At 39.8% G+C, this 11530-nt stretch overlaps 1 protein-coding gene across 1 annotated transcript; it reads right to left on the minus strand.

Moving 5' to 3' along the window:
- Window positions 1–6495: 6495 nt before the first annotated feature.
- On the minus strand, window positions 6496–10931 carry AVPR1B (arginine vasopressin receptor 1B). Its single transcript, XM_063444340.1, has 2 exons — window positions 10046–10931; window positions 6496–6788 (listed from the first exon to the last, which is right to left on the minus strand). The coding sequence occupies exons 1-2, from the start codon at window positions 10929–10931 to the stop codon at window positions 6496–6498; spliced, it is 1179 nt and encodes a 392-aa protein (XP_063300410.1).
- Window positions 10932–11530: the final 599 nt, after the last annotated feature.

Genomic DNA, 11530 nt, shown 5'->3' on the forward strand with positions numbered 1-11530 from the left:
TTGCTTTGCTTACTGTTATTCAGGGACCCTCTGGGACCAGGGCCGGTGCAAGGATTTCTGCCGCCCCCTCATGTCTCTCACTCACTGACAGACACAGACACAAACACTCATTGAAAGACACACACTCACTGACAGACACACACTCACTCACTAACAGACACACACACACACTTACTAACAGACATACACTCACTCACAGACACACAAACACACACTCACTGACAGACAGACATACACTCACTCACTGACAGACACACACACATTTACTGACAGGCATTCACTCACTCACTGACAGACACAAACACGCTCACTGACAGACCCACACTGACACACGCTCACTGACAGACACAAAAAAACGACATTTCCCAAGAGGGCATATCGGCAAATTTGTCGAAAATTGTCACAGGATCACAATAAATCACTTATATTCTTGTGGATTTTTAAATGTGTATTGTAATAAAGATTTTTTTGGTCACTTCCCTTGTGCCAACTATATTTTTTATACACTTGATGTTTACCTGGCATTTTTTTAGTATCCTGCACTCCAAGAAACTCCAAGAAATACCGCCAGCGCTGTTACCAAGGAGCAGTTACATTTATTGCTTGAGCAAGGAGCACAACCACAAAAGTATATAGAAAAAGATGTTTTTTACATGGGTCAAAATAATAGGCTCTCATAAACAGTATCAATGCATAAAAAAGACAATAAATGTCCAATAAAGAATACAATGCAATATCTATAAGTTCTTAAGTTGCATACAAGCAAACTGCATAATGCATAAAAAAATATATATGAGTATACAAGACAGCTATATGAGATGCCAAATTCAATAACCCCCCAAAAAATAACAAATTGCACAAAAATAAAGACAACATACCAGACCTAGTGAGAAGGACAAGAGTCAACCAATACACCCCCAACGTTTCGGCAGAATGCCTTTATCAAGGGAGCCTGTACTGAACGAGTGAACACCACCCTTATATACCCCTAGACAAAAAATAAAACGGAAAACACCTGAAGGAATGGGTGGCCACCCATCAAGATTGAGATCCTCCCAACCATAAACAGCGGTTACTTATGGTTACCAAGGAAATCAATTAACAAAACATAAACAGAAAAATAAATGAGAAGTTTGTAGATCCCTCTCAAAATTAGAACTAAGTCCACAAAGCTGGATATCACATAAAGTGTCTGGCCATGAATTAACATAAGTCTGTATAATAAACACAAAGCCTCATCTAGCAGCAGAGGCATATATGGGAACTTGTAGTATATAATAAACCCCTAAAGAAAAATATAGGGAGCTTACCCAACCATAGGAGAGACCAAAGTCACCCTCCGTTATGGCAACAGAATGATCAGCAATAGGTTTCAAAGATAAACATTAGCCCAAGTCCACGCTAGGTTAGTGAATCAAAAGTGAGGCTTGGACCTCACAGTGCGTCGCAACACCCGGAAGTAGGGGAGGCGCACATCCAATGGAACGCATCATGCGTTCCAACCAAGGTCGACCGCCAGAAAGTCCGAAACGCAAGGTGAGCATGCGCGAAAATGGCGCCGGGAACGCATGATGCGTTCCAGCAGTAGAAAAACTAAAAAACACAGAAAAAAAGAAATAAAAATTAAATAAAACGTACATCAACACTCGTGGGAGTCCCACACATCACTGCCCACATGAAATGAGCAGGTATATGTGGAAGTCCCAAAAAATGTCCGAAAATACATATAGAGAACATAAGACATGAAAAAGCAGGAAAGCATTATATCAAAAGAATAGAGAATGAAACATGAAAAATCCACGAAACACACATAATCCCACATACATAGCCCAAGGAAACAACCACACTAGTAAGTGGTAAACATCCTAGTCATAAACTAGGGTATGATGTAAAAAGAAAAACAGTAGTTTACACTTATATGATATCTGAAGTCCAAGCAGTGGCAGTAAATGAATCAAACAAGACTCAAGATCAGGGAAGCATGCAAAACTAGTCAATGCTCCTCCTGACTAATATAAGATTGCTGGACCCCCAGAACTAAAGGTGCCGTATATGTAGCTAGTCACCCAAAAGTACACAAAAAAAATAAAAGAAAGATAAAAGAAAAAAGAAATACACAATTTAGAAAGATACTGATCAAAACATAATATATGAAAAAAACAGACATTCAAAATATTGTTATTCCAAGTATCAGGACACAGTGTACCACTTCTGTGTAGTCATAGTAATAAAGTATGGACTGGAAATTGATCCATTATGGTAGGAGGAGTCATACCATCCGAGGGCCACCCTCAGGTGAAAAAAACAAAAAAGGAAGCAGCTAAAAAGGAAAAGAAAAATGATTTATTGTGATATAACAATAAATATAAGATAATCCAGGCAGAGGTAGAATTTGAGCCAACATAGCCAAGAATTTGAGCCAACATAGCCAAGACCACAGGGACACTTGATGAAATAGATCACACGATCTGTTTGACAATTAAAAAATTCATTAATAGTGAAAGATTTACCTGTTCTTGGATGTGTGAACACTGGGCCAACCGTCACATTGTTACAGTTGGCACAGTGTCCGCATCAGTGCCAAACTGCAAGACCCCTAACTGTCCGCATCGGTGAACACAAAAGTACCATTCGTACTAACAAGCGACATATTTCCTTGGCCAAACACTTCATTGATTCAGGCCACTCGGTAGCTCATTTGCGGTTCGAGGACATAGAACGAATTAAGATCTCCTTTGCTGGTTGTTCTCTTACAGATTCTCTCAAACGGGCGGATCTTCAATGGATTTACCGGTTGGATACATTATTCCCACATGGGTTGAATGAAGACTGTGATTTCAACCCTTTCAGGTAATACCCTTGGATCCATGTAGGTCATATTTTGCAGGGAATTCTCTACCACTGTCTATCTTTAAGCTTTGAGCATCATTGAGGATGCTCCTCAAATTATACCTCTGCCTGGATTGTTTTATATTTATTGGACTGGATCTCAGAAGAACTCTCCATGCACATCAACTGCCTGGAACTTGTGGCAGGGTCATTCGCACTCCGCAGTCTGACAAAAGGGAAATCCAACTGCTGCATCCTACTTCTAATGGACAATGTCTCCCCAGTGAGATATACCAACCGTCTTGGAGCCACCCGCTTACGAGCACTAGTGTAACTAACGAAGGAGATCTTCGATTACTGCCTGCCCCGCAAGATCACACTCCGAGCGGAACATCTACTGGGGGAATCGAACCCCATGGCAGTGACTGGCAACTAGATCCGAAGATCTTTGCTTCGCAAGACGAACAGAGGGGTCCGTTTTACCTCGACCTATTTGCTTCACGCAACAATCGCCAGATATAGGACTTCTTCAGTTGGCTATCGGACTCTGAGAGCACCGCGGTGGATGCCTTCTTGCAGACGTGGCAGACGCCTTTCCACCCTTCGCAATGATTTTGCGGGTTCTCCACCAAGTTCGCCTGCAGAGGTCAGTACTGACACTCCTGACACCCCTGTGGCAGGGCCAGCCTTGGTTATCGGAATCTCTGGAGTTGTCATGCAAGGACCCCCCTCCACCTACCATCGGACCCGACGACTCTCAAGAACCCGATGGGACTATTGCATCCACTTCTCATGGACGGTCGACTCCAGCTGGTGGCTTGGATGCTTTCCAGGGCTCCTGGCGCATTGGAGAATTATAGCAAGATGGTAAGGACCTTCTATGGGACCCCTGGGCTCCAAGAACAAAGAGATGCTACATCTCTGCTTGGCAACAATGGTCCGATTGGTGTATGGGACAGGACTTCGATCTCTTTACTGCTCTTGTTCCCGATATTCTGAATTTTTTTCTCCTTCCTTTTCACCTCGGGGAAATCATATCGCTCAATTAACATGGTGCGGTTTGCCATATCTGTGGCTCATGTTACCCTACAGGGGACTCCTGTGGCTCAAGATCCACTCGTTAGCTGTCTCCTTTGTGGCATGTGACTACGGCGTCCTCCGGACCCAAATACGCACGATAATGGGACGTCGGTATCGTCCTCCGATTTGTACGAAATTGGCCCACCAACAACAGGCTATCTCTACGCCAACTTACGGCAAAATGTATCTTTCTCCTCTGCTTAGTATCCTTTCGACGGGTTTCCATTCGACGCAGATGCTTTTGCGTTTTGCCCGGAAGGTGTGACCTTTCGGGTTTCCTGACATTCAAAATTGGACTCATCCTCTGTTTTTTTTATCTGTTTTTCCCTTCAGACCCGCAACTCTGTGTGGTATTGACGCTCCGCTGTTGCATGGAAGCTACCGCAACGTTGCGGCCTCCTGCATCTCGTCAACTTCTTATCTCATACGTTCGACCTCATAATCTGATTTCAGTCATGACACAGATGGATCCGTTAGCTACTAGCCCTAGTGGGTATAGATCCGAACTTCGGAGCTCATTCAGTATGAGGAGCGGCGGCTTCCTCTGCGCTGATGGCAGGCGCATCGCTCCACGATATCCTGTGGCAGATTGGTCATGTGAATCTACGTTCCGGACATTCTTTTTTTTGTCCTGCCGCAAACCCTGCTTTTTCTCTTCTCTCTCAGCGTTGAAATATCAAAATATGAAGCCTCCTGCCATGTGGTAAAATTGAAGGTTATGTTAGCTTTAGTGTACTAATAATCTTAATTTTAATAATGACAGGAGGTGAATACCCCACCCCCCCCCCCCACGTTCTCTTGCTTCTTCTCTATCTCCCTCCCTATATCTCCACCTATTTTGTGTTTGCCTGTTTTTGTGGATGCTTCTTATATTTGTTCTGTTGTTATGTTTTAGTGCCCTGTTCATTCAGGTCTGGTTTGATTGGGAGTGGGATTTGTTTGATATCCAGCGAGCTGGATTAGTTGGGGGTGGATTTCTTGGGTGTAATGTTAACTCCCAGTGCAGGACAGTCCCAGTGCAACCCATTCAGTGAACTAAAACTGTTTATACTCTTTTTCAGCTTACTTGGACACTGCAGGTGATCGCCAACAGTCCTATACTGGAATACTGGTCCTGATGTTCATTGTTTGGAGTTAAAGCACATCATACATCTACAGTGTCAAGTGTATTCATGGACTTGCGATGTCGCTGTTAAAGAGGAAGTGACTCAGTTATACACGCCTCTTATATACATTGCTTGTGTTTGATTGGTTCTCAGTTTTTCATTATTTTTCTTAGCTGCTATATGGAGTTAGTAAAGAAAGATAAGCAAAATATTTGCCTCCTGTCATTATTAAAATTAAGATTATTAGTACACTAAAGCTAACTTAATCTTCCATTTTTAATTACAGAACTCCAAGTGTATTGGCCTATATAATTGGCCGATATAAAGAGTAATTTCTTAAAATAATTAAAATCATATGGGGATGTAAACTAGCAGGGAGGTGCTTGATATTAAATGATGGAGGGTGGACAAATCACTGTCACTCCCTCTTCCCCACCCATGGCCAGTGTGTGGGGGTTTTTGAAGAAAAATGTTAGCATTGGGGACATCCAAATGTTACCAACTGAGGCCATGCATGGTTAGTGGGTGAGGGCTACGTATTACTGCCCCAAAACAGGCTAAAGAAAAAAATATATATTCTCAATGCAATATATTGGTTTTTTTTTAAAAAAAAGGACCAAATCTGGTGAAAAAAATAAAACGCCACTCAACAAAAAACATAAGGAGGTGGGAAACGCCTTTATAAAAATCAAAAGAGTGATCTACCAATCAGAGCACTCTACTGACATTTTAAATAGTGGGAAATCCCTTATGAAGCCCTCACAGTGCTAACATGGACCTATTTTTGTTGCATCGTGTTTTTAATTTTTTTCAGGCAAATAATTCAGTTTTTTTTTTTTTTTTTTAAATCAAGCCTGGATTTGAAGAATCCGGGATATATTTTAAGGAACCAAGTTAAAATCCAAATGGCCCACATGGCTTTATCCACCTTGATAGGCGCCATTCAGAGTTTAACAGTACCCAATCATACTCTTATCCACCATCCTTTCTAGTTTCGGTATTTGTCAATGCTGTTAATTTTTTCAGATTCTTTCCCTTTCAGTCAATTACAGTCACAGAAAAAAACATATTTTGGATACTAAGTTTTTAACCTTCTTCAGTTTTTGATGCACCATGTAGAACTAAAAAACTAAAATTGTTGCAAATATTTGTTATGCACCCTGTTAAGTATTAGTCATTTATCTGTGCAGACAGGTAATATTATTAATTCATTATTGATTCTATTACAATAGCTACTTCCTGCTTAATATGACTATGCCAATGGTGCAGAGTGATGAGTTTTGGCAAAGGAGCAGAAATGAGAAAGGCAGGTAAGAAAATGGAGAGTGAAGACAGGAATCAAACTATGTGGGATAGGAGACAAAAATTAGAGCAAAATATATATCAGACAGGTTAATGTTGTTACCAGCGATCAGCGACCCAATAAATAATTGCGTATGGCACCCCTAAACCTATGACCTAGAAAATAATGAATTGAATACTACAAGAGCCCTGACTCTATAACTGTGTCTTCATATGCTGCATATATATCTCTAAAGCTTCGACAGATTCCTGGTGTATCCCTGCCTCTGAGCAGAGAGCGGGTTGGAATCTGGGTAAGAAGGGTGTCCCGGCGGCTGGAAGCACTGCCTGTAGAATTCTGCCTGCCAGCATGGGGGTGAGAAACTCTGCGGCACAGATGGGGGTTGCTGTAGAACATATAGATCCAGGGATTACTGCAGCTACTCAAACAAGTCAGGAGCATACTGATGGTGAATGCAAAATCTGTGGAATCTAGACAGAGAAAGGAACAGGTTAAGGTAAATATGTGCACAGGGTTGGCCAAAATGTTTCTAGAACTCCAGGTCAACGATGACATTGGCATACATGTGTATATATGCGTGTCTATATGTGTGTTTCTGTGTCTGGATGTGCATATGTGCATACATCCCAGCATTCAAACACCAACACTACATACAAACACATTCAAACACTCCACACTAATATACCACTGTTTTCACAAAGCAACAATACATGCAAACACACAATTCTATTCAAATGCCAACACTACACACAAATACACACATGCATGCACCCATGCATACTCTATACAAAACATTCTTACATTCAAACACTGCTCACAAACACAATACTGCAAAGATGGGCACATGGTAGATCACAAGCTGGCAAAGTATAGTGAGAGTTGTACGACAGATGAGGTTCTACCTTTTGGTCACCCTTCTGCTGGAGAGGGCCCCAAAAAATTATTGCACCATAATTAGTTCCGCCACTATTACAACGTCAATGTTTTTCTAAATGTATCTGCCTGCCTCACTCGGATGAACCTTCCCCCACTTTGGCAAGAGATTGTCGTCTGTACTGTTGAACAAGAAAGGTGACGGCTCTAGCCAACTCCCATCAATCCCAGCCATCTCCAAATGCTCTTTGCAGCCCCATCAGACTCCCATTGAACCCTAGATCATCCTAAAGTATGGGAGCAGGAGGATGGCTAAAATTTGCTTATCTGTGTCTATGTGTATCTGTGTGTGTATGCATGCATTTGTGTGTATGTGTGTTTATCTGTATATCTGTGTGTGTCTGTGGCAGTATATAGGTGTAAGTATTTCTCTGTGTGTGTAAAGTGTATCTGTGCCACACGTGTATCAGTATATGTAAATACACCCCAACATTCAAACACCAACTCTGTACTCATATACACCGCTGCATTCAGACATTTCCACACATTATTTTATTGATTCATTCTATGCAAGGAATTAAGATCTACCTAAGAACAAATTTTACAATCGGCTAAAGTTTGTTGTATGTGACTTCCATGGATATATACTTAAAATTCCGACTTAATTAATTAATCAATAAAGATAATAAAAAAAAAAAAAGAAGACCTCTACATTTAAACATCAATACTATATACAAATACACACTTGAATTTACATAGCCCCTACAAAAACACCTTAATTCTCAAATACAACCATACAATTATGAGCAAAGGATACAACCGCAGCTGGCAAAGCATTGTGGGAGTTTTGTGATAGTTAAAGATATACCTTACCGTGCTCTACAATTGGGTTCTAAAAAATTATTTGCACCAGGGGACTCTTTTCATTTGTTCCGCCACTGACTCGGATTGTATATCTTTCTTTCCTCGTATGCTGCAAACTCACCATGTACAAATAATTCTGATGCTTTAAGGTATTATTACATATTTGTATTACATTCCCTGCATTGCATTACTTACATCCCCTTAACACTCTCATATCAAAGCACAATTACCTTTAGTTTATATATATACCACCCTCATACACTATTGTCATAGTTATTATTATGTTGAAAATGAGACTCGGATAAAATATTCAAGACTCAAATCTTTCTTCATTTAAACTCATCCTAAATCTTCTATATATCTATAGCCACTTATCTAATTTGAACACAGTTTAATACTGGTTTAAATCCTCTACACTTTGCACTTCGCGTTTAACTACAGTGATTATAGTCTAATTGTCTCTTTAAAAGTTTTAAATTATGCAGATATTATATACACTTCGACTCCAAATGAGTCGTTATAGCCTATTTAAGGTTATTTTTCTATATACACTTTTCTGTGTTAAGGATACTTAATAACAATACTCTGTGATCTTGAAGGGCATCTTTTTATACACACTTTCTTCTATATATGAAAACTTTTTGAACTTGATGTGCTTTATGTGTTAAGGATACTTAATATTAATATTTTGTGATTTTGATCAAGGATTTCTAATCGATAATGGAAATTTCTGTAATCTTATATTCTGGTCTTATCTTTATATTGGATTTATGTTGTGTATATGTGTATTTTATGTCCTATATACACTTGGATGTTATGTCAGTATCCATATAAAAACAATATATACATTTCTTTTTCCTGTATCAACAAATTAATAAGTCTTTCAAAGCCCGTTTGTTTTTGGCAATTAAGTATTAGATTCTCTTTCTAATTAATGTAATTAATTAAGTAGTGCACACACTATACACACACTGCATACACACTATACACACTGCACACACTATACACACACTGCATACTCACTATGCACACACTGCACACACTACATACTCACTATGCACACACTGCACACACAATACACACACTACACACACTAGACACACAATATACACACACACTGTACACACTGCATACACTATACACACACACTACACACACTGCATACACACTGCACACACTGCACACACTATACACCCTGCACACACTGCATTCACACTATACACACACACTATAAACACACTGCATACACACTATATACACACTATACACACACTATACACACTATACACATACTATACACACAATGTACACACACTGTACACACTATACACACACACTGCACACACTATACACACACTGCATACACTATGCACACACACTACACACACTGCATACACACTGCACACAATATACACACACTGCATACACACTGCACACACTGCATACACTATACACACTCTGCACACACTGCATACACACTGCACACACTGCATACACTATAGTCTTTCAAAGCCCGTTTGTTTTTGGCAATTAAGTATTAGATTCTCTTTCTAATTAATGTAATTAATTAAGTATTGCTGATAAGTAGTATACTCCTTTCAGCTGTTAAACTACTTGCTTAGGATACTGATTCACAAGTGTATTTCATAATTGTGAGTGTTTAAAGTTTGTTATATATATTGTAAAATTGATGTATGTATCAGCTTGACAAAGACCTTTTGGGGTCGAAACGTTGCTGGTTCTTAATAAAGTACCTGTCTTGAACCAAGGAGTGCCTGGACCTCTATTATTTTATTAATTTTTGGAAATCTGGTGTTTGATTCCAGTTCAGCAAGCACCCTGGCTCAGATTTATGGTAGTGAGTGCAGTTCCACACACACTACTAATGATCTGACTACCTATCCGATAATATGCAGTGTTATTGTGCTGAGAGACAAAGAGATTAGAATTGATTACCCATCATTGTAGAAAAAAGGTCAGAGCTTCTTACCATCATCAGGGGAGTTTTCGTCCCACACTGACCACATCTGCACACTGAAGAAAGGTGTCCAGCATATGATGTAGGAAAGTACAATGACGAAAGTCATCTTCACTGTTCTGATTTTAGCTCTTGAGATGGTCCTGATGCTACTGACCCTTGAAGGCATCCCCTGCCCATTGCTTCCTCTCTGACCTGGCCCAGCTGTTTGCATTTTTCCTTTAAGATTCTTGCAAATCTCACAACAGATTAAGCTGTAGCATAGTACAAGAATGCCCACTGGTACAATAAATATGGATATAGTGGTCCAAGTGATGTAGACTTTAGCACCCCATGGGTATCTGAAATCGGCCCAGCAGTCTATGATTCCTGAGCCCTGTGTGATCTCCTTTAGAGAAAAAATAAAAATCTGAGGAAGGCTTAAAAGACAACTAAAGATCCATGCAGCCCCTATCATGATATATGCATGCCTACTAGGTTGTTGTAAAGTCTTCAGAGGGTGGCAGACTGCTATGTATCGGTCAATAGTCATCATCATCAGCATATAAGTGGATGCAAACATGCTCATTACTTGGGTATACTTCACAATCCTACACAGAAAGTCAGAGCCAATAAACCGAAAGGTAATATCCCAAATCATTTGGGGTAAGATCTGAAAGACAGCTACTGCCAGGTCCGTGACCCCAAGGTGTACAATGAAAAGATGCATCCTAGTCAATTTCTTCTTTCTTTTGTATATGGAAAATATGACACACAAATTACCCACGGTAGTTACTGCTAGTATGGTTCCAAGTATAGCAACCTCAGCTCTTGCCAAATTTTCATCCCTTGGATCCGTGTTGTTATACAAGTTTGATGACTTAATAGAAGTGTCTAGGGGATAAGAATTCAGGTCCATGATGTCATCTATGTTAAACTGGATAGATGCTTACATAAAAAAAAAAGAGAAAAAAAGCGTAATATCTCAAGAAGATAAATTTTGTCCAAGAAGTGACAAATGGACCAGTCAGCAGTCTACAACCAACGTGATTATACAATAACTGAAGAGTCTAGAATGTGTTCTCCCATACAACTGAAGTTTTACCTCCGGCTGCTAAAGAAAATGGATCTCTTAATTATTAAGGATTCATTGTTGAAGTTCTTCCCAACTGCAAATTTTTATGTTCTTCGATTGGTTAATTGGTTGAATTCTCTATATTTCAGGTCAGTTCATAGATTAATCCAACTAGAAGTATCTTCAAGTTTTTCCCTTAAATGAAAAACTGCATGTTTTGATATGTCAAGTTACACTCGGTCCATAGTCCTGCTTCCACACAAGATTGTCATCTAGAAATTTGATGTGTAAATGCAACTTAAATCCTTGGTTGTATAGAGAAGACTCTGTGTTAGCCAGAAGAAAACAAGAAGACCACAGAGGGGCAGATTGTGCATCACCTCTGCTTTTCAGCCTTTCTCTGTCTCGTACAATAAGATATGTTTGCTGTGCTATACGAGACC

This window comes from Pelobates fuscus, chromosome 1, assembly GCF_036172605.1.
Source record: "Pelobates fuscus isolate aPelFus1 chromosome 1, aPelFus1.pri, whole genome shotgun sequence".
Classification (NCBI taxonomy): domain Eukaryota; kingdom Metazoa; phylum Chordata; class Amphibia; order Anura; family Pelobatidae; genus Pelobates; species Pelobates fuscus.